The sequence below is a fragment of the Manis javanica genome, chromosome 8 (assembly GCF_040802235.1).
Source record: "Manis javanica isolate MJ-LG chromosome 8, MJ_LKY, whole genome shotgun sequence".
In the NCBI taxonomy this organism is placed as follows: Eukaryota; Metazoa; Chordata; class Mammalia; order Pholidota; family Manidae; genus Manis; species Manis javanica.
The window spans coordinates 3,984,703-4,009,018 of NC_133163.1; the positions used below are offsets into that span (position 1 = coordinate 3,984,703).

Below are 24,316 nucleotides of genomic sequence, written 5' to 3' on the forward strand. Positions count from 1 at the left end.
TGGGTCGCTTCTGCCTTTGGCTACTGTGAATAATGCTTCTATAACATGAGGGTACAAATGTCTATTTTCAGTCCCTCCTTTTTGGGTACATACCCGGAAGCAGAGTTGCTAGAACATATGGTAATTCTATTTTTAATTTTCTGAGGATTATGCTGTTTTTCAAAGGGGCAGCATCATTTTATATTCCCATCAGCAGTGTAAAAGGGTTGCAGTTTATCTACATCCTCACTGACACTTGTTATTTCTGTCTTGTTTTGTTTTGTTTGATAGTAGCCATCCTGATGGGTGTGAGGTAGTATCTCACTGTGGTTTTATTGGCCTTTTCCTAATGGTTAGTGATGTTGATCACATTTTCATGTGCTTGTTAGCCATTTGTGAATCTACAAATATCTATTCAAGTTCTTTGGACATTTTTAAATCAGTTTGTTTCTTGTTGTGGAGTTTCAGTTCCTTATAAATTCTGGATATTAAGCCCTTATCAGATCAATCATATCCAGATATTTTTTCCCATTTAGTGGGCTGCCTTTCATCTTGTTGATTGTATCCTGTGATACACAGAAGTTTTAAATTTTGATGATGTCCAATTTACCTATTTTTACTTCTGTTGCCTGTGCTTTTGGTGTCATATCTAAGAAATGAATGGCAAATCCAATGTCATGAAGTTTTTCCTCTATGTTTTCCTCTAAGAGTTTATAGTCTTGGCTCTTATGTTTAGGTCTTTGATCCACTTTGAGTCCATTTTTGTATGTGGTATAAGGTAAGGGGTTCAATTTCATTCCTTTGCAGGTGGATGTTCAGTTTTTCCAGCACCATTTGTTGGACAGGCTGTCCTTTCCCCACTGAGTGGGTGGCATCCTTGTTGAAAATCATTTGACCACGTAGGTGATGGCCTGTCCGGGGCTCTGTCTCACTCCAGCGTGTGCGGTGTTTGTGTCCACCTGCACACCAGGGTCAAGCTGTTTTGATGAATATTGCTTTGCAGTGGGTTTTGAAATCAGGAAATATAAGGCATCCAATTTTGTTCTTCTTTTTCAAAATTGCTTTGGCTGTCTGGGGTCCCTTGAGAGTCCATGTGCATTTTAGGATATGTTTTCCTATTTCTGGAGAAAATCACTGTTAGGATATTGATAAGGATTGTGGTGAATCTCTAGATACCTTTTGGGGCACACTAACACCTTAACATTCTGTCTTTCAATCCATGAGCACAGATGTCTTTCCATTTATTGGTGGCTCCTTTAATTTTTTTCAGCAACATTTTACAGTTTTCAGTGTACAAGTCTTTCACCTTCTTGGTTAATTCCTAAGTTTTTTTTCCTTTTTAAGAGCATCACATTTTTATTTATGATTCGAAAACACTGCAAACTACCTTAATGTCAAAGGGATTACCCCGCACACTGAAATATTATATACTCATCAAGAATATTTATAGGTTTGTAAAATGAAAGTATAAGTGAAAAGGGAAGTGTATAATTACTCAGAAAGAGTATGATCATAAAGAGACATTCCCAAAATTTCAATGGCAGTCACTGGTGGATGCTCTGGGTGGTTTATATTTCTGAAATGTCTCTATATTTGTCAGATTGCTAAAATAAGCACATAATACTTTCAAGAAAATTAAAAGTAACAATTTTTAAAGAGACATACAGATTACATTATAGCAGGAGAACCCCTTAGTGAATGATGCCTCTCAGGGGCAGGCTAAGAACAAAGAAAGGGCTGTGAGGGGACCGAGGAAATACAGCACAAAAGGCTTACCTTTTGTGATGCATAAGCAGATCATGTATATAAAGATACACAAACAAAAATTAATGTAAATTAGGCAATATGAAGTGAACCAACAAATTAGCAGATGCTGACTCCCTGTCTCCGTCTGTCCCTTGCCTGGAGTCCGCACGTGCGCCTGGGCCATCAGGGCTCGGCTAGTTCAGTCTCTGGAGCACCTTCCCTGCGGACCAGACAGGCACTCAGCAAACCCATCCCCAGGGCTCAGGGAGCAGCCGGGTCACCAGCCCCCCGCTGGCCTGGGGAGAGCCGCCCTGAGTGACCCTGGGCTGGTGCTTCTCTCCTTATATGAGAAAGGGGGTTTATGTGACCCCCCCAGCTCCCGGGTGGTTAGGAGGTGCAGACGTCACGCTGGACAGAGTACACCGCCCTGCCGGGGACCAGGGCAGAGCTTGGGAGGGGTGCCACGACTGAGGCAGGGTCCAGCCACGACAGGCAGATGCAGTAGGCAGTGGGTGCTGCGGCCCTTGGAACCTCCACCGATGGCGTTCCACAAGGGTCCCGGGGCTCCAGGGTCAGGGTGCAGCAGGGTCACACGACGCATCTCTGCCTAGACCAAGCTGTCACTCCTGGGCCTTGGACAGGGCCTGGCATGGACAGGGGCTCCATCAAATGTACCCAATTAATGGGCCAATCACACAGTAAAAACCAATTCTCCTTCTACAAATCCTGCTTATTACTCTTTAAACCTCTTCCCTGCAGAATATAACTAAGGGTGATATGCCATCAAATCACCTGGAGTCACACTTCCCACCCCGGAGTGCAGGACCCTATCCAGTCTCCCACCACATCCTCCAATGTCGTCTGATTAGTCCAGCCTGCCTTCCACAGTGGCCTCTCAGCCAGGCTTCTAGACTCTCCTGTGACAACCCGCTCCTCTGTCCCTGCCTGCTGCCTCGGCTGCCCTGTGACGGGCTGTGCTCAGCGCAGTGCGCCTTCCAAACTCAAGGTGGGCAGACAGACCCACAGTTCTAGTGCATTCTCCCACCAAATACTGTAAATACGGGCATCTTTGTACCATACAGACATGAAGGTTTAAAAAAGAATTCTTCTTTGTTCCCTGGTCCCTCTGTCACTTTGTTTTGGTCTTTATTTAAAAACAATATGCCTGTAAGTGCATCCCATTGATTTTATTTCTAGGTAGCATTTCTGAATAAAACTCCCAAATTTTCATTTCTAAATTCACCTGAAGGTTTTATTTTTCATCCCCTCAGGCAATTTTGCAGGCAAATTAAACAGGCTCCTATTTCAGTGAAGGAGTTTATAGTTTGTTTCATTACAAGAAAGTTATTTTTCTGAACTTAAAGAATTGCAGAATCGTAATTCCAAGGTGCTGACATCCTGCTGCCCAGTGTGATTTTTTAAAACTGGAAACTATATGAGCATGGGTGATATATGTTTTGTTGGGTAATAGATCTAACCTAAAAATTTTGGCTTCATTTACAGTTTAAAATAGACCTTTCCTTCAGCAGATCAAAGGTAGCTGGCACCCGGCTGTGCTCAAAGGCTGCCAGGGAGCTTCTGCTGCCAACAGCAAGGACAAAGGGACAGGCACTTGTTGCCCTGATCTGAGTGAGTCGTGTGAGTGATTCGGAGGGCGCCAAGCTTACGCCCAGGACGGGCCAGTGGAGGTGCACGGAGGGCGGAGCAGCTCCATGCTGAGCAGCCTTAGGTCTCCCCACAGCTGTGCCTGCAGCCTTTGCAGCCAAGCAGGTCCTTACACCTCTCCCTGCTCTGAGGAGGCCGGTCACCCACACGAAGCATGCAGAGCACACGGGATGCACTGAAGGGCACCCCCGTGCCTATTCTAACAGCCCTTGTTCACAAGGAAGAGCCTGGCCTCACGAGAGGCGCCGCCACACAGTCCGGGGGACGGAAGGGGCAGGGGCGAGGGAGAGCGGGCAGGGACCTGACAGCTCTGCGCTCCTTCAGCAAGTGTGTGTTCTGGATCCTTGGCAGATGCTGGCCTGGGCGCCACAAGCAGACAGGCAAACCGCCTCTGCCTGCAGGGCCACCGCACAAGAGCGACACAGGCGGTGAATGAAGTAACGTGTCCAGCACCTGCAACCTGAGGGTCAAGGACAGACGAATGAACCACAAACTGTGGTGTTCTCCACACAATGGAATACTATTCAGCCTTAAAAAGGAAGACATCGTGTCACAGGCTACCACATGGAGGGACCACGAGGCCATCATGCTAAGCGAGATAAGCCAGTCACAGAAGGACAGATCCTGTATGAATCCACTTATCTGAGGTCCCTGGAGGAGCTGAAATCAGGGTCAGGAGGTGGAACGGTGGCAGCTGGTGATGGGGGCAGGGAGAGGGGGGCAGAGTTTAACTGGGGCAGGGTTTTGTTGATGAACAGGTGGTGGTGACAGGAACACAGCACCGTGAATGTATTTAATGCCACCCAACGGTATACTTACGAGCAGTTAAACTGATAAATATTATGCTATGTATATTTTATCAGAACTAAAAAAGGAAAGATAAGGCGGGCTTGATCCAGGTGGCTCAGACAGCACCGGAGGAGAACTGGCAGGATATGGTGGCCGCCTCCAGGAAGGCAGCATGTGGAGGAGGAAACCCAGGCCTCCAGGGCTAGGAGGGACTGGACAGAGACGGGAACATCCACGGAATGGCCTGTGCATGCGTGTGCACGTTCCACGTGCGTGAGAGATAATGAGCTGAAAGTAAGGCTCTGGGAGAGGTCCAGTGAGGTTTGGGGATGGCCTGAGCTAAACATTAAATGTGAGGTTACTGCTGTCAGATGAAATCAAACCCCCAGGTTCTGCCCAAGGGGGGCCTGCAGAGTATGACTGACAGGTGGGCCAGAGGTGGCCCCGGAGTGAGTGCCCTGGAGGCTGGCTGACCTGGGGTCAGGTCTCAGTTCAACATGGCAATGGCACTCGGCCCTGCTGCTGGCAGAACCCAGCCCAGAGGGGCCGGAGTCAGAACACCCGGGTGGTTCTAGATCTGTTGGCTCCCTGGGGGCAAGAGCTACCGTTGGTCACTGTCACGGTCTTGACCCCCTCCCTGCGCTCCAGATAAGCCAGATGGTCAGTAAATATTTGCTGGCGATGGACACCTCACCAAGCCTGGAGCTGTTCCCTCTATTATTGTGGGCAATCAGGACATCAAAGCGTGCAATGGGAGACAAGACTGACGAGAGCAGAGCCTCCCATCCCAGGAGAACTAGAGCGGGCACCCCGAAGCTCCTCACGTTCCACTTGCTATTCTTCCACTAGCGGGAAGAGGCAAAGCTCCTTTAAATAGATGCAAAATTCACCTGTAAGTAGTAAAAAGGATCTGCTTGTATGGCAAAACTTCCAGTTGTCAGAAATAAATTTCTCTGACTGAGGTTGAAATATTTTCACAAAAGGAGGCAAGAAATGTAAAATTTTAACTGCCATTCAAAAGCCAATTTTTAAAAATTCATATAAATTCTCCGAACAATGAAACAACTTCTTTTGCAAAGGGACAACTACTTAGCAACTCTAAATTTCTACCCCAAGGTCTCCAGTGGTTGTTTACTAGCTGTTTAATGATAACTTTGACTTCTCCCATGCCTGCCTTTTCTAAATTAGGGAGAAAGGCCTCAAGAAACAAAGTCCATGATTAATTTATTCTTCCTGTAAGTCACTTAAAAAAATTGGTCTCTTCACTTAACATTGAACGCTTCTACCTTCCAGACCAAAAATATTAAGTGAAGGCACTAATTCAGAAAAATCTTTGATGAACTGGGCCTGAAGACTACATTCAGCCTCACTGCTAAATAAATAAAGATAGGAAATAGTATTTTCCACTTAACAAATGACGAAAGCTTGTATGTGATGCCGGTATTGGGAAGGTGCAAGGGGACGGGAGCCTCCTAAGCTCTGGGTAGAAATGTACACGGAGCCTCTCTGCAGAGTGTCTATAAAGGGCTTTTGAAAACGTGTACTTCAATCCGGTACTTCCTTTCCTCGAATCAAGCTTAAGAAAAGGTTCAAAGATGTGAACAAAAGATTTACATTACAGAACAGTTTTAACACCTGAAAACCTGGGGTCAGCACAGAGTGGAATAGTAAATGGTTGTGAAAAATCATGCTTCTGTCTCCAGTAGGGTCAGGAACAAGACAAATACGTCCACTCACACCACCACATGTAACATCTTCCTGGAATTTTCAGCCAACTCAAGAGGAAGGTACTGGAGGTCAAAGAATTAGGGACAAAGAGATGAGATTATCCTTATGTGCAGATCCAATTAAATACCTGGAACAGCCCAAAGTGCCAACTAGAAAGCTACTATAAACAGTAAGATAATCCCGGGGGGCGGGGGGAGCAGGATGGGAAAGCGAGGCCCAGAAACCCACAGCCTTCAGGTAAACAACGAGCAGCTATCTAGAAGACGTAGTAGAAGAGAAGATCCCAATTACAAGAGTAATAATAGAATAGATGGGCATAAACATGATCAGAAATGTGTAAAACTCACATGAGAGAGACTTCAAAGCCCTCTCTTTGAAGGAAGGAGGAAACAAAGGCGGGCTTGCCATAGCACACACTCAGATGAGATACATTCTAAGGATGCCAATCCTTCCTGGATATTTTAAAGACGGGATCCAGGTAAAAACACTAAAAGCTGTTTTTGCAATTAAATGAGCCAATTCACAGTTCCTGCTGTTTGTAATAACATGGATATTGTTGTTGTCAATGGTCAATGTGATGCTAGAAATCAAGATTTTCGATGTAAAATAGATAAAGCTATAAAAATTCAAGACAACTGAAAACACTATAATGGTAAAGTTGAACTGAAAATACCAATATGATTTATATTCTAGCTTCTTCCAGTGAAAGCACTTACAAGCAAAATCAGTTCGGTAGTAATGATCAGCCCCAGTTCCCAGGTTTTGCTCTCTAATATCATTCTTCACTGAAAGGAATCAGGGTTCTTTGAAAAAAATAGCTGATTCCAAGTCTGGGGCAAGGAAGGTACAAAACGAGCCAGGGGACACCTTACTGTGTTAGAAATCAAGGAATCAAAAATAAATGGGGCCATGTCAGAAAATACACAGGCACTGGCCCAAAGGGTATCCAATGGTTAAAATGATTAATCTGTAGACCAGAAAGAATCATTTTAGTAGATTAAAACACACTGAAATCAATAAAATACATGAGTCCATAATAATGAAAAAGCCAGGAAAAAATTTTTTAGTTTTCATCATTTGAGGGAAATTGGTAACTAAAAGGCAGAGAATTAAGCTTACCCTGACTTTCCAGTAGGAGTTATATGTCAAGGTAACCAAATATCTCCAGTTGGTAAAAAACAGCTCTGCTTTTGAGAAGAATGTCAGACTTAATGTTGATATCTCTCGGGGAACTACTGAGTCGGCAAGGACTATCAAGTGGTATGTAAAGTATTAGCATATGGTTGGTGGGAAACAGACAATGGCAGGATGCCAAAATGCACCTTGCAGATTACCACTACTTTTTGAGTTGCAAAGGGCGACGTCATCAGATAATGGAGAAATCAACCTGTCTGCACCCTTGTACAGTGGTAAAATTTAGCATCCCTTCTGACAGTCACCAGATAGTAAGCATCTACCACAATAATGACACAATCTTCTGAGTTACACAGCATCACTTCTGATGTATTCCATCCAAAAAAGGTTTCTAATTACAGGAACTGCAGGGATTAAGGGGCATAGTTTATAGACAACCGGCTTGGCTAATTTAACAAGTCACAAACCGGAGTTGTGGCTTATGATACTCCTAGACAGGTAGTGACCCCAGGTGTCCGGCAGAAGCGAAAACAAATCCCTACTGTGACTTGCATTTTAGGTTTCAGTTTATTTCAAACATTTGAGTACAATGAGCAGCATACACTAAAAAACAGTCAGGTACACAAGGAAATCAGACATCATCAGCAACATGTGACAAGACTTCAGTTCGTTATTCTCGGACACAGACTATACAGCAGTGCTTACTACACTTAAAGAAATGACAAGTTTGAGCGTATTTGCAAAAGAACAGGAAAATACTAAAAATCACACTGTAGATTAAAAATAGAACTTCCATAAATGAAAAAGTACATCTGAAATTCAAAGCACACAGATGGTTTAATACACATTAGATAAACCTGAAAATTCTCAAAGAAATTAACAGAAATTGAGCATAGTGTTTAGAAATTTTGACAGTTATTTAAAAAAGCAATTTTTTGTCTACTGGCACAATAAAAGTTTACGGCTTTATTTTATATTTCATTTTTGCAGTAATTTATTTTTACTGCATTTTATGAAAGTATTAGTCCATGATGGGTTGAAATTAAGAAAAAGAAAACTGGTCCTTTGCTATGAATAACGTGGGACTCTCTGATGGGAATGTGGCATGGTGTAAGTCACAAAAAGGTTGAAAATTACAGGTGAGGATTAAAAAAGACAGGCAGTAAATGAAAACGTCCAGTACATGTCTGATTAGGGCTGAAGAAAGAAAAGAAACAAAATGGAACAACTGAAAAAATCCAGGCTGGGAACTTTCCCAAACGGAGGAAATACAGCGATCCACACATGCAAGACGAAGCCCAAACAGACTGGCAGAAAGGAGACCCACACACTGAAAAATCAACATCAGACAAAAATCAGGGAAGTGGTGAGAAATCGCAAACAATACCTTCAAAGAAAGACTGTGGCTCCTTGATGCAAATGGGAGTCAAAGGCAGTAAAACGCTGATCCTCAAGGTACTGAAGGAAAACAGCCTACAGGTTTATGCTCAGAGGCTGTCTTTCAAGGGCCAGGGCAAAAATAAAGACATTTTCCAGATAAATAAACACTTTGCCACCAGTAGACACTCATTAAAGAAAATTCTAAATAATGTATTCAAACAGACGATGATGATCCCAGACAGAGAGTCTGAGATGCAGAAAGTCTGAGATGCCAAAAGGAAGGAAGGCAACGTGATAAATAAGTGGATGAATGGAAATGACCACCGGCAGAACACAACAGTAACACGGCTGTGAGGAGTTGGAAAGATTGGCACTCAAACGCCCGCAGGTGGAGGCACCTGAGCACAGCCGCAGCAGCACTGCCTACTGTTACTATTTCTTTAAATCAATGACTTTAATTTTTAGACTAACAAAGACATTGAATACAAAGCACAGAGAATTCCCATATTACAACCGACCCCCCCCTTCCTCCATTGCTAACATCTTGCAATAGCAGAGGACATCCGTTACAACCGATGAACCAATACTGATACAGTGACTTAAAGACCACAGTTCATGTCAGGGGTCACTCTTTGGGTTGTACCTTCTATGGGATTTGACAAGGGCAAGGTGCCGTATAGTCACTATCAGGGTGTCATACAGAATAGTTCCACTGTCCCAAAAATCTCCTGTGCTCCATCGATTTAGCCCTCCCAAAATAACTTAGTATGCATATTATCTGCTACAAAACTAAACCAAATATACGCCAGATGGATACAAGCTCTGTAAACTGCAGTGGGCAGAGGGCTGGCTTCTCAGCAAGCACAGGGCAGGAAGTGCACCCACGAATCTGCAACTGTTTCCCGGTACCCACTCCTCCATCTCCTGCGCACACGCCTGCCACACCTGCATGAGCTCTGGCACAAGAACACCCCTAGGAAGATGATAAGCTTTCTGCTCTTGGATCACATGCAATGAGAATTAACCGTAAAGACCCACTGTTACGAACTTAAGGTATAAAACATGTCTGATATTTTATTTATTATACTAGTCTTATATTTTAGTAAATATTGATTCATATTTGACTTTGGCGTCCTTGCCCTATTTTTCTTGATCAGGTTTTATGTACCTCAACTCAGGATTTCCTAGAGAAGTGCTCTTAGGGATTGAACACCCTCAGATGGAAAGGGGCGATGGTGCCATTCCGGAGGAAATTCGAAGCAAAGAGCACTGCTTCCCGGCTACTCTCAGACAGGACCCCCCTGGGCAGACACCGCCATTCCTACGTGCTGCCAAAGAGGTCCACAAAGGGCCGTGGCTGCAGTCCACACTCCCTGACACCCGCAAATGGCAAGGTTCTGCTGCGGATTTCACACTTACTCTCCCGTGAATTGCTGGAGCTCCACCACAGATGACAGAAGCAGAGGAAAACTGGTTTAATTACAATTAACATGAAAAGACAAAGCCTTTCCTCTCTTCCTCTGTTTTTTTTTTTTAATGCATTACACCTATAATATGTCCATGATTACATTTTCATCTTAAAAAGCTCCAGAATTTGAAATACTAGTTGGGTAAGTTAGTGGCATTCAATTTCAAAAAACTCAGTCGTAAGAGAGATGAGCCCAGGGAAGGTATCAAGAGCTAACACACCATCAAAACATTACTTCTGCCCCCAGCAGGCAAACTTTAACTTGTAAGACACAAGTAACAAAAGTTACCTTTTAAGGATGGCAATTTTTGCAGCTCTCTGTTACTGCTGGCGTTGAGCCTGGAGGAGTTTGGCCGTTTGTCTTTCTTCACTATGGGCTGAAGGACGGGCACTTTTATTTTAGCAGGTACTGCAGATGGAGCAGCAGTCAGGCTGTTTTTCCTGCTGGAAAGCTGTTGCAAAAATAAAAACAAAAAACACGTGAATGACATCATGGTCACGTTTTAGAGCACACTTAGGGTATGGGTGAGGCAGACGTGAGAGTTGCACTCGGGGACAGTCTCCTCCACTCCGCTGTACACAACACACTCCTTACGGAGGCTGGAGTCTGAGGCACGTCCCACCTGCCGTAATGCTAGATGTCAGGACATTCACAGATACTCCTCATTTCTTGGGTCTCCCTTCCAACTTGTGACTTCTAAATACTCACCATATAGGCTGCTACATAAGTAGGTGATGATAATGACCCTCCAAAGACGTTCACATCCCATCCCTGGAACCTGTGAATATGCTTCCTTACTTGACAAAAAAGCAGATACGATGAGGTTAAGGCTGCCGTGGCGGCAGCTGATTCTCGGCTATCAGGCTGGGTGCTGTGTGATCACATGGGTCTTTACAAGAGTAGGTAATGAGACGACAAGGCACAGTCAGAGAGCAGGAGAAAGACTGGAGGATGCCACGCTGCTGGCTCTGCGGGCGGAGGAGAGGCTGCAAGCCAAGGAGTGCAGGCAGCCTCTAGAAGCTGGAAAGGCCAGGAAACCGATTCTCCTCCGAGCCTCCAGAAGGTACCTTAGCTTCGGCTCACTTCAGACTTCTGACTTCCACAACTGTACGACAATAAATTTGTCTCCTTTTAAGCCACTGACTTTGTGGTCGTTTGCATAGCAGCAGTAGTCGAGTTGGACACCTCGTGGAGTGACAGCTTTCCCTGCTAGCTCGCCACGTCAGTGCGGGCTACATTAATGCGCTTTTTCTGAGCCTCTTCAGGCTTCTATCCTGGCATTCATCTCCAGACTGCACAAAACAACTGGGCTGATGCAGGGTGAGAAGGTGCAGCACAACACTCAGCGGTAGACGAGAGCTGCGGGCACATTCAGCAGTGTCCCTGTCACCTGTCCAGGCCTAAGGGGATGAGCTGGCCAGGGAGCCTCATGGACCTCAGCTGTGCTTCCCCAGTGGTGGCTGGCAGCTCAAGTGCGGACCCTCCAGATCTCTGGTCATTGTACTCACTCTTGCACAGTCTCCAATATACCCAAAGAAATGAGGCTGTATCAGCACACGTGCTTTAAAAAAGCCTATCACACTTGTCCTAGAAACACAAATCTGCCAAGCTTCTTCCAGTCACAGGGGACCAATGAGAGCAGACACATCACCTCGAGCCTCCAACTACTGGCTCTCATCCTGGAATGGAATTTTTACTAAGAGGTAAGAGTGACTTTATTTTTCAATAAGGTGCTTAAGAACTCTCGGGAGGACTTTTCCAAGGTGCTAGACAGCCCGTGCAGAGATCTGAGCTGGGGACGAGGGTCTGCATTCCCTTCCCTCCCACGGTGTGCAGTTTTCTTGGCCTTTGCGCTTGACATTTGTCACCTTTTCCACCTGCTCAAGGGTCTTTCTTCCTTAAAAAACCCCATCCATAACTCCTCCACAGAATTCCCTAAGTTAGGTTTCTGCTCGGCTTTCTCCAGATATCCCCAGGAAATGCTGGCATTGACGTCTCAGTCACAAACAGCTCCTCCCAGGAATATACTTGTTTGAAATGTTAAGTGTATGCATGTGTCCGTAGATTGAAGTTGACATCATTTTATCTTTCTACACTGCCAAAATCCAACGCTATGCACATAATGACCTTGATGAGCAGCTAGGCACATACACAAAACAGCCCCTCTGCTGCTCCTACTGACAGGTGGGGCTGCACATCTCACGCCATAAAGCTCCTGACAGCAGGACCGGGTGATCTGGTGACTCACCAAACAAGCAGACCCATGGGTACTGGTGCGCCCAGCAGGTGGACACCGAGGTAGGGCTTCTAATGTCTGAGAAGACAGGAAGTTACTCTGAAGACCTGCTGCCTCCTCTCCTGCAGGCCGTGCTGGCCAGGCCTCCCCCCAGAGCACCCTCCGAGGGCAGGCAGAGGGAGCTGCCACAGAAGGCCCAGCCCCAGCACAGCAGGCTGGCCCGCCCCAGTGACTTCCTAGGATTCTCAGCCCTTGGCTTAACGGTGGTCTACAAGGCCCCCCCATGCTCTGGTCACAAGCTCCCTCTGCTGGGCCTGGCATCCTCTCCCTTCCGCCTGGCCTCTGCGCCTGCTCTGCTCTCCTGCCCCCGGTTTCAGCTCCTAGTGAGGCCTTCACAGCAGCCCCCCGTCAGCTCCGTGTCCTGATGCATGCTGTTAGCCCCGTGCCTCTTCTGTAACCGTCACGGCTGTAACTTTGCAGTCACTTGTCTGTTACAAGATGGATGTCTTTCCCGACAAGGAATCGGCTCCAGGAAGGCAGGGCCCGTCTGGCTTGGAGACCACACTGTCCAGTTCCATAAAGAATGCTGGGCTGCCCAGTCCCTGCAGGAGCCCCAGGAGCCAGCAAGGCAGGTCGGGCAGGCTCCTCTGAGGACACGTGGACACCCACGGGAGAGGAGCAGTGTGGGTGTGAGGCGGGGGTGGGCCTGGGGTTGGCATACCTCAGGCCACAGCACAGAGAGGGAGGCAAGCACCGGATGGGGGTGCAGCGGCCGCAGGTGCCCTCAGAGTGACCAGCGTGGGTGAAATAGTCTGACCTCTACCTGAAGGGCAACTGGAAATCATGTGGAAGGGCTTGGGCAGCGCCACCAGGAGGTGTCCCTCTTAAAGGGCCCCTTGGCTCTGGTGTGGACCAACGACTGAAGAGGATGGAAGCCCAGGGGGCCACAGGGCGGTTTTAGTTGACTAGTCAGAGATGGAATGTTGGCCTGGACCAGGGCACGGGCAGTAAACGGGAGGCTGCCCAGAGCGGACGTGTCTGGGGGTGAAACCAAGCGTGCCAGCTGACAGAGCGGGCGTGTGGGATGAGGGAGATGGGGAATCCGCGAGGGCTCCGGGGCTTCGCATGCAGCCAGGCAGATTGTAGCATGGGTCACCAAGGTCGGGAGGAGAGACAGGGGAAACACTCCGCTGCGCAACGCCGAGTCCGACCTGGCGATGCCAGTGCATCGTGATGAGGGGCTCGAGTTCTCCATCGCGGCGCTTTTTACTCTGCCAGTCAGCAGCCAGAATTCTGTCTCCGCTCCCCTGGCTACTGTCTGATCCATTGGCCCTGCAGATGTGAGTGGCACATGGCCTACCCTCATCTGCCTCTTCCACCTAGGGTCGCAGAGCCTGGCACGGCTGGCAGCCACCCGGTGGTGCTGAGACTTGAGCTGGACGTCAGCATGTCCAATGGTCACTGCGGTCCCAGTGAGGGAGACCCCGGAGAGAGGGTAACCTGAGGGGAGGTGAAGGGGCCGAGGCCGGGGAGGGTGGGGCGGGGAACCGCTGGGTCTAAGGGAGGAGAGAGGGCCTTCTGGGAGGAAGGACGCCTCCAAGGGCCAGATTCTGCTGGATTCGGCATCACAGAGGCGGGGAGGCTGTGGTGCGGGAGAAACCACCAGACTGAGGGGGAAGCGAGAAGACCCAGACTACCAGCACCTGGAGTCCAGGTTCTGGGGTGAGGCAGGGCCCCGCCAGGGGCCTGAGCAACTGGGGCACAGGCAGAGATGGTGGCCCGATGGAGGAGACGCTGCCGACCTGCTGGCTCAAACGTACGAGGGCTCTGATGGCCTCCCACACAGGGAGGGCCCGGCAAGCGGCACTCAGGCCGGGCCTGAGGAGGAGAGGCAAGCCTGGGGTCACTGAGCAGGGAGAACCCCTCTGGACGCTTCTTTCTCCTCAGCTCCAGCCTGACGTGGACACGTGAGGGTTAGCACCCAAAGAGGGCGCTGCCCACCCAGAATTCTCCCCGCAGCCTCTCAGGTCCCTGGGGCCCCCAGCTTATCTGGGTCAGGCACTGGGAGGGACAGCCACGGCCCTGAGCCTCTGGGGGGCAGGGTCAGCCCCCAGGTGCTCCCACCGCACAGAGCCCACCCTCTGTGGCGGAGGCACAGGCTGCCTCCTGGGATCACAGACCTGACCCTGCTCCTTCCCCGACTTCGGATACCACCTTGCACCACACACCCTGGAATTCTACTCTCCAATGTCCTCTAATATCGTCCCTGTCCGCAGTTCTATAATGCACAGACCGAGTGACCACCGCTATGTACCAGAGACTTAACAAGTCCCATATGCACATGCTTCCTAAGGTCTTTTGAAAGAGCATTTCCATCAGAGCGGTGGGGTCCCGGCACAGAGGCAGACAGGAAGATCAGCGGGACAGAATTCAGAGCCCAGGCAACTCAATGGAATGAGAACAGTGTCCTCGCCAGGTGGCGGCAGGACAGCCCTGCTGGCCGCTGACAGCCTCGGGGGGGTGTGGGGAGGAAGAAAGAAATGATACTGTTTAGGAAAAACTAAGGCTGTGAGTGTGGAAGCCAGCCCCTCAGAGCACCGCTCTTTGCATTCTGGCCGTCTGGGGTCAGAAGCCACAGAGGCAGCTCTCGGCTCAGGCCTGTAACGCAAGTGGTCAGCTGACAAACCACGGCCCACTGTGCAAGGGCCCCACGTCTGCCTGTACAAGGAGACCAGGCATCTGGGAGGACCTGGTCCCAGCAGTGTCCCCGTTTCAGTTCTTGCCCCTCTATCTACTTCACAGCAGCTGCAGAGACCTTTTTAAATACTTATGTCACGTCATCTCACTTCCCTCATCAAACACCTCAGTGGTTCCCATAGTCTTTAGAATAAAAATACAAAACCCTGCCGGGGGCTGCGCCCACCTCTGACTCCATCCCTCCCGCTCGATCCGCCCTCACTTCTCTTCAGCCAAACTGGCCTTTCCAGGGGACACTTTTGCCTCAGGGCCTTTGCACCAGCCACCACTTCCTCTGAACGGAATGGCCTTTCCCGGATCTTTGCACTGCCGGATCCTTCACATTCAGGCCTCACCTTTACTACATCTCCTTGGTGAACCATCCACAATCACCTGGAACAGCTCCCAGGTCTCTAGTTCAGGGGCTGCCAGATGTGGTTCTGCCCCACCAGGGGGTCTGGAAATGTGAGTACAATTTCAGTATCACAATGACCAGAGGGTGCTCTGGTGTCCAAAGCCTCAGAACCATGGCTCTGCAAAGTGTGAGACACTCTTCAGTGTCCCTTAGAAACAGTAGTGTGCCCAGCACTGGTAGCAGACTGTGTGTGCAGAGGCGAATCCTCAGCACCAGTGACGGCACTCAGCACACAGTAGGACCTCAGAATGCACCTGCTGGGTGATCGTGAATGACCGAATCAGCTGGAAAGAAGCCTGCAGCAAATGGGATGGGCCAAGGTAAAGGGAGGAAATGGCTCAGAAAGAGAGACAGAGAGGCACAGAGATGGAGAGAGAGAAAGATGGAGGTGGGGGGGCACAGAGTGGGGAGAGGGAGAGAACGAGAATGTCTCCGTGAGCAAAAGGGCGTCTTGCTCCAGAGCCAGCTGCGCACGCACCCTGCTTCCCCTGTGGACAAGGAGCTACTCAGTAGCATAGTTGAAAGAGGTCTGCGCTGTGACACACGGCTGAGAGCGGATTAGGTGAAACAGTATAGATTTCTGTACTAGTTTATTTTTTAACCATGTGTGTTTTGATCCCAAAACAAGTAAGTAAAGATAAAATGCCTACAGAAGAAGACGAGGACACTGCTCCCCTTGGGTCTGCAGCCCACGGCTGTGGGAGCTGGTGTGGCCCGTCTGAGGGGCAGTGAGGGCTTCAGGCGTGGACACGGTGAACGGGCCTCCTTCCTGCCTCACGCCGGGTTCCGTTTTCTTCTCTCCTTCTTCCTTCCCTTTTCATCCACTTCCTTCTCTTTTGCCAATTTATGTCTTCTTTTCCTTTATAGTTGATCTTGAATTTGGTATCTCTCATTAAGAAGAATGATAGCTAACAAAGTCAAATACACTCACATTACGATTACTCTGGAAGAGCCAGCCAGTGCCGAAGGCAGTGCTATCCACTAGAGCTTTCTGTGAAGTGGGAAGTGTTCCGTATCTGCTGTCCAGTAGGGTAGCCACTACCTACATGTGGCCCCTGAGCACTTGAAATGCAGCTAGTATGACTGAGGAACTGAATTTTAAAATTTAATTGTCATTAAAAAGCCACATGTGGCTAACGGCTAACATCTTGGATGGCGCAGTTCTAATGCCTCAGAGCTACCAGGTACTTTGACATTCCCACTGGGCAAAAGCAGCGTTAGGTCAGAGCTAACATCCTTTTAGAGTCATGCAAAATCTTATCTTTAAAAAAGATACTAAGATGAAGGAAAATCCAGCGTCCCCAAAGTACTAAAGCATTCTCCCTGCGGAGAGTTGAATTCCTAGGCTTGTTCTCTCACTCCCCCAGGTGGGGAAAACTAACATGACAGTATTGTTTGGATTTGGGAAGCAGCACTTGCCTGCAGCAGCTGTTCTCAAACCAAGAAGCAGGGCCCGGGGAAGTCTTTGCTTAATACAACATACTGAACAGGACATGCAAGAAAATTACCTATAACACTGCACCAAACCAGACACCACTGGGCCCAGACCTTGGAAGGTTCCCAGTGTCTTACGGAAACATTGGAGACTTTTTATAGCTGAAATCTTTCAGATGAATTTTTCCTGTGACTTAGGAAAATGTCGCCATGATTCATGTTGGTGGCAGACTGACTCAGCCAGCTCCTCTCCACCATTACACACAGGCCTAGGGGTCTGCAATCACTCAGCAGGTGCTCTGACATAGGAACTCCATGCCTCTTTCATGAACTGGGAACCTTCAGGTCATTTCATATAATTTACTTGATGAATTCTTCCTAGAATTATACATCATGTAACGGAGCTTTTATTGAAATGGGAGAGGAATGCATACTCATTTTATCTGCTGGCTTTACAACACGTACCCCAGGTCCAACATGCTTTCTGCAACTCCATAATAATAACGGTGACCCTGTGTTTGCTTAGTTGCTTTAAAGCATCTGATTTCCTCCTCTGGGCTCTTTATAAGAAACATGCTTCATCTTGTCCCATTGATTCAGTGGCTGCAGGGTGTGAGTGAATGCAGAGCCAAGTCACTTCAAGCCTACTGAATGTCCCCAAGCAACAGGTGTGACACTTCAAAAATCATAGGAACAGACAATACTTAAGTTCTTAACATGTGAAGACAATATCATTTTTTGTATCTTCCCCACTGCTTGCACAGAACAAGACATACTCAAAACTTCTCTTTCTATATATATAAACCTTATAAATAAAATGTTTATATGTATGTTCTAATGTTCTACTGAGATATATTTTGCAAATAAATTTAAAATAAGAAATAAAAAGCACTGAAGGTATTAAAAACCTTGTATTTGAATGGAAATCCTATTTTGAAATGCTTTAGTTAAGATCTTATGAGACTGTGCTTTTTACCACTGACTTCTGGGGGTATGTAAAAGCAAACAAACAAAACCCCCCAAATACTCTTTTTTTAAAAAACTTTCACAGAACATTAGAAAAAGACCTAAGCACCATAATCTTCTGCTTTGGTATAATGCCATTTATTTAAAACAAATTATACTGAATGAAAACCCTTGTGTTGAAATTTACTGAAAGGATCAAAAAGTGATAAAGAAATAAGCCTTTAACATGGGATTTTTTTTCTAATTTACAGTATCAGAAAAATCAGCAAGCTAAGTTCTCTCTTTCCTGAGCACTTTTAAAATCCACCAACAAATATTTCTTAACTCCAGATTCTAATATATAATGGCAAGTGCAAAGAAGAATCAAGTTACATCACTGTCCTCAAGGACATCTAGTTAGGGAGGCAAATTAGGGAAACAAAGGTTGTCCGGACAGTATGAATGACAAATAATTGACAGATCAAATAACTGCTATTCAAATTTATAAGATGGAAAAAATATGGTCCAGAATGATGAGAAAAAGCTTCCCTTAAATTTCAGAATGAATGAACCTAAGTTGGAGCTAAAAACATAAAAGGATTCAGATAGGCAGTAAAGAGGATTAGAAGAGTATTCTACAACAGCTCTTAAAGTGCAGCCTGGGGACCCCCATATGGTACGCCTTCCTGGGGTCTGCTGCGTTTTCTGATAATACTAAGATATGACTTGCCTTTATAGTCATTATTATGTCAATTTTTCACAGGCTACAAGACATGTGGTATCAAAACAGAGTGCATGCAGGAGCAGACTGGAGAAGCCGGCTCTCCTCCATGAGGCCAGACCTTGAAGAGATTTGCAAAAACACGGAGCACTGCTTTTTTTTCTCAGTGAATTTTTGTAAAGTTATTTCTCATAAAAACATGCTATCTGTGCTTATATGTGTTACTGTTATTAGGTGAATTAATGAGCATGTAAAAATTTTCAGTTTTACTTCTAATATGAAAAACACCAGACAGCTACAACTGTAAAGAGTGTGAAGGGGTGCGGATGCCCCCTTTGTTGGAGCACTGCTATCCTAAAGGAAGGAAATATGCCCAGACAGACGTGTGCCAGGCATGATTTGTAAGCACATGTACATACTTTGTGGAGCAGTCTTCCTAGAGCGTGGTCCCACAGGGGCCTTTTTGGCAATGTCTGGAGGACACTTTTGGTTGTCACAGTTGGAAGGGGTGGACACTGAACTCCCTACAGTGCACAGGACCAGGACAGCCCCATGGGGATGTGGTGGGCCCTCCCATGCACAATGCCCATGCTGAGGGTGCAGTGCCTGCTGAGAGCAGCCGATCTCACATGAGGCGCTTGGGGGCCACTGAGCGTCCAGCTGCTCGCACGGGACAGGAATGGGCCCTGGAAAGGGAACAGCTCAGGGATGAACGAACTGCTTCCTCATGACCCTCAGGGTAGGACGCTCAAGGCACCTCCTCCTAACTCAACTGCCCTCCAACCCGCAGCTGAGGAGCGCCTTTGCAGGGCGCCAACTTTCCTAAACACCTGGGCTCTGGGCAAAGATGACGCAGAGTGACGGGGAAGAGTGTGCCAAGATGTGGCAATTCAAAGCAGGGAATTCCATTTCCTATGTCATAACTGCACATGAATTAAAAAAAATTTAAGCACGATTCCTTTGGGCCCTCTGTTAGTTTCATGGGAGTCTACTTTAGAGCTGCTATCGAAGAAAGTTGGGAAGAGAATGATGGAAAACGAGGCCCCCAGTGAATTCAGCCCATGGACAGTGGCTGTTGGTGTTTGAAAGATGAGTTGGGGACTCTCTGCTCAGGCGGTGAGTATCGTGGCCGCCTCCCTAGAAGATACATCCCAGCAAAATGAGGTTCACTGTCCTCCAACTCATGCAGGTTATAACTTCTGCTACCAAGACAAGTGACTAGGAAGTCAAAACAATTTTTTTTGGAAAGATATTTTTCACAAAATGTTACTTATGTTAACATGTGATAGGTGTTATTATTAGATGAATTTATAAATATATTTAAAATTTCAGTTTTAATATCTAAAACATGAGTCCACCACCTACACCTATTGGCCTCAGCCAGCTGCCTGGCTCCGCAGCACCAGGGTGGGTGGTAGGGAAATGTCAAGGGACTATAAAGAGGAACAAGTTAGTACTAAAGGCAGAAGGTATCCAAATAAGCTAACAAGTTGGAGAGAATTGTTCAGTTTTCTTTCCAGCAACAGATATTATCTAAGAGTTGCTGTAGAGACTTTCAAACAAAACTAAGCTGAGCAAGATACATAAAATACATGACTGGAAAACACCGTGCAAATGACCTTTAATGTGCTTGAAGCAAATCATTTTATGGAAAGCATTAACCCTTCTTAAAATATGACTCTGCACCTAGTACACAAGTTAAAACAACAACTACTACAAAAAATACCACTGCATGGTCTGATCCTCCAAAAATGGACTTTAGGAATCTCTGAACAATTTATTAAGAGTCTAAATATTCATCAAACGTGCCTTGGTAGGTGTCCACAGATCCGAATGTTACAGCTCAGAGGTGTGTCCTTCCTGTCAGCTGCCAGAGTTCTCCAGCTCTGAGTTACCCGGGAGACCATTTGCGGCCTTACTCCTTTAACGTGTGCTATGACATAAACCAGCAGTAGGTACTGGGCAGAAACTTTTAATTCCAGGACACACATGCATAAGCAAATCAAATCTAAACTTTCTAATTTTGAAAGAAGAGAAAAAAAAAAACCAATACACATCATTTAAGGAGCAGAAATTTCTAGATAAAGGCAAAAGTTAGGCAGTAGCAGTTACGAACTTTAGCGGTATTGTGTTACACTGAAAGATATATTTTGCCATACATCTTCCAGGGACTACTCCTTTCAAGAGGGGTTGCCCATAATCTAGCCCATAAAGTTAAAAACGGCCAAATCTGACACTCACCAAGTCATTTCAGAGATGAGGAAACAAGGCCCTGAAGTTAGGTGATGCTGTTTAAGTCAGCGTTTTTATTATCTAAGCCCTGGCTGAAATACTTTCCCCTATGCCACTCTATCCTTTACCACAGGACCTCACCTTCCTTACTAAAAACCCATGCCATGAAATGTTCCCTCTTCTAAAACCAAAAAGCATTCTGCAATGGAAGCCACGTGCTCTGTTTTCAGTGGCACTAGGTTATAGCCAGCTGGGATTTTAGTGTAAGGACTTTCCCACACTTGAGGTGGTGTATTAAGTCAACTAACTGTAGGCCAAGTGCTTTGCCCTTTTCTCTGTTGGTATTATTCCCCAAATCTGGCTACTCTGCCCTGTTGGGCACCTGTTCTGCATGCCCCTTGGGCTTTGCAGCCCCGAATGTGGTAACTGTCCTGACAGAGATGAGTTCACAGGGGAACCTGAGCCAGGGCTGGAGGCGAAGGTGACGTGACGCTAAAAAGGGTTGAAAAGCAGCATGGGAATAGCAAACTGATTTAAATTGTTCAGGTTCAGATACTCAAGTTCAGAGTAACGCTGAGAGACAGGAGAGAAAAGGGTGTGCAATAATGGTTTAATTCACCTGTATGAGTCAATCATATTTGGTAAGTGGGTGGAACGAGCAGTGCTGAGTGAGATGAAGACGGAGGAGAGAACAGCAGCAATAAAAAAGGAAGGGTCAGCCCAAAGTTCAGGTGAACCAAAGTGCCTCAGCGTGTATCCCTGTAAAGCAAATGACACAGCGATCTGCCAACTGTCAGGCTTTATCTGCCATGTTGCCTCTGGTATCCTTATGAGGAAGAGTGAAGGGCCCAACATTTCAGTACTTTGCAGTGGCAATTTCAAGCTCTGTAGCTCCAGCTCTTAGTAGCACTAGAAAAAAAATACAAAAAGACAAGGAGGGGCATCACGCTCAGACACTGCAGGCCACTCCGCAAGTCTTACGCAACTGACAGTCTCTCCAGGAACCCAATGCACCTTACAAGCATGTCTTTTACATATTAGTGGTTTCAGTATCTTTGAATTAACATTTCTCAGGTTAACATTATCCATCCTTACAGCCTGGCTCTTTCCGCTAAAATGGGAGTAAGTGAACCATACACACTGACGTTCGTTTGAAACACTAACAGTGAGAAGAAACAGGTTATGTGAGCGAGAAAGGTTTGTGGAAGCACCGGGAAGTCTTAGCAGTCTTAGTGAAATATCAATAAAAAGAAAGGAAAAGCACACACCTTGCACAGCTGCTACATTTCATCTTGGTCAATTTAGTCTAAAGACTGACAGAAGAGAGAAGTCAAATGCCAGCATGCCACGGTAAAACCTGATCGCGGAAACGGCAGGGCAGGGAGAGACTGGCACAAATCATCCCTAGCTACTGATGCCTAGGAGCCTCTGGATGTCTGCTTTTTACTTTGCGAAGGGCAACATATTTGTTGGAATAAACCACCTGCTGAGGAGGGAGGCTTAGGACACGCCAAATGATAAGGGAAAGATAACCTGGGACCAAGAAAAAAAGGCTTCTGTGGAGAATCGCAGTTAACTGTGTTTCCCTGACAGAACTGAACTCTTAATGCGGTTTACAGGAAGGGGCCTGACACTTGCAAATTAATGTCATCTGTGATAAGAGCAGGGAACTCAAAGATCCAGCCCTGGAGGACATGACACTAAATGAAGCAGCTTCTCTGCTAATAACAATTCACCAGGGCCTATCAGCTCTGCCTGGGTCCACCCGGCCCCTGACCCTTGGCCCAAGGGGCTCTAATTCAACAACTTCCACAGAATGACAAGGTCAAGTGAAGTGCTGGCTCGGCAGATGCACTCAAAGCTCAGACGCACTGCAGACCATCCTCAGCCCCACCAGGCAGCAGCCTCACTGAGTATCCACCTGTTCCTCAAGGGGCACAAAGTCAAGCAGCAAACGAAGTCAGAACTGGCCAACACAGAGAGAGGGACAAACATGATGGAAGATGGTATAAAAATACCAACACCAGATAGACTTAACTATCCCACCATTACTGGGGAAAGAGGCTAAGGGAATCAGACAGCAACAGAGAAAAGGGGCTACTAGTGCAGGATGCCAGCAGCGAAGGCTGCAGATAGGAAAGCCAGCCTGGTGGAAGGAGAATGAGCCCCTGAGGGAGGGACCCTGCTGCTTGCAAAGAAAGCAAGGGGAAGGACCAGGAGCCAGAGGACCCGGGCAGCTACAGCCAAGGGAGCCCATGAAACCAGTCTCTGCAGGGCGCTGCTCGGTTTGAGGTGGGGCAGATGACCTTAAAAATACAGACATGCACAACTTTCATAAAAACATTCTTATTTCCCCAAGGCCAAATAAGAAGAGCCTAAATAACTAAAACTGAGGGTTATAAAAGACACTAGAAAAAAACCTCATCCGTTTTAGGAGACCCTGGGTTTTACCACCCTCAGTTTTTCAATCCTAAATTATAAGGTATTCATGAGAAAAAGTAAAGTATTTGAGAACAGTTACCTCTGATTCTATATCTTGTCCTTCTTTGGAACTTTTTCCACTTTTCCCTGCTTTTGGTGATTCCTGGGAAATAAAAAACAGAATCGATTAAGCTTCTCAATTTTTAGACTCTAGACATCAGATAAACCAAAAAGCGGTTTGAAGATTGACTTAAACAACTGGACTAGGGCTGTTGATAGTTTCAATCAACACCATCAAGACACTCATCATATTGTTTAAAGGTGCAACATTGCGAGGCGACCCTCCCACCCCCCAAATTCAGATTCTCCTTGTTTTCGTTATATGTATCTGGCGTTGAAAACTTTCAGCGGAAGCAGATACACCCAAATTTACATAGTGCCCTCGGCATTTTGAAAGACCCACATCCCTTTTTTCCTTCCCACCCTAGACCCTGCGAGCAGGATTTCTGGGGTGATCCCGGCCGCTGCAGAGCTCCCCCTGAAGCCAACACGTACCAGCCCCCAGATGCGAGCGCAGCGCACTCACAGCCATCAACGCGCCACCCGGGATAATAATAGTATTTCCGAGGCCCGGCGCGTCCCTCCGGAGAGCAGCCTGTCCCCCCTCAGCACTGAGCGGGCTCCATCGGCCCCTCTCTCCCGGGCGGCCCCTCCAGACGCCGGCACGGCCCCCGGGTCCCCCTCCGGGCGGCTGCGAAGCTGGGTCAACCACCTCCGCAGCCGCACCTGCCCCCTCAGGCCCGCGGGCAGCCCGGGCGGGCGCCCCCGCCGCCCCCGCTCCCCATGCCCGCCGCGCAGGGACCCCGGCCCGAACCCTGCCCGCCCCGTCCCGCCCCCGCCTCCGCCCCCGCTCCGGGACTGTGCCCCCCGGAGGCGCGCCGCGTGCAGCCCCGGGGCAGTTCCCCGCGCGGCAGCCCCTCCCATCCGGCGGCCCGAGCCCGGACTCACTTTCTCCTTCTTGTTTTTATTCGGCATGGCTGGTGCGGGCCGCCGCCGCGGCCGCCTGCCCCCCGCAGCAACAGCGCCCCCGCCCCGGCCGTGGTGCCCCCTACCGGCCACCGCCGCCGCTGCCGCCGCCGCCGCCGCCGCCGCCCGGGGAATGAGTCGTCCGCTCGCTCGCGCTTCCCCTTCTTCAGGTTCCCAGAGGCTGCGGCGGCAGCCGCGGCGGCAGCGGCGTCTCTCCGCCCCGCCCCTGTCCCTGCCCCCGCCCCTCCCGCAGTCCCCGC

General features: G+C 47.8%; 1 protein-coding gene across 1 annotated transcript in view; it reads right to left on the minus strand.

Annotated features, from left to right (window-relative positions):
- The window catches only part of PPP2R5C (protein phosphatase 2 regulatory subunit B'gamma), a 124,203-nt gene extending 100,007 nt beyond the window's left edge, over positions 1-24,196 (minus strand). Inside the window, 3 exon segments of the mRNA XM_073241848.1 lie at positions 10,179-10,341; positions 23,131-23,193; positions 24,039-24,196. Of these exon segments, the coding sequence (XP_073097949.1) occupies positions 10,179-10,341; positions 23,131-23,193; positions 24,039-24,065 (253 nt within the window). The 5' untranslated portion in view covers positions 24,066-24,196.
- Positions 24,197-24,316: the final 120 nt, after the last annotated feature.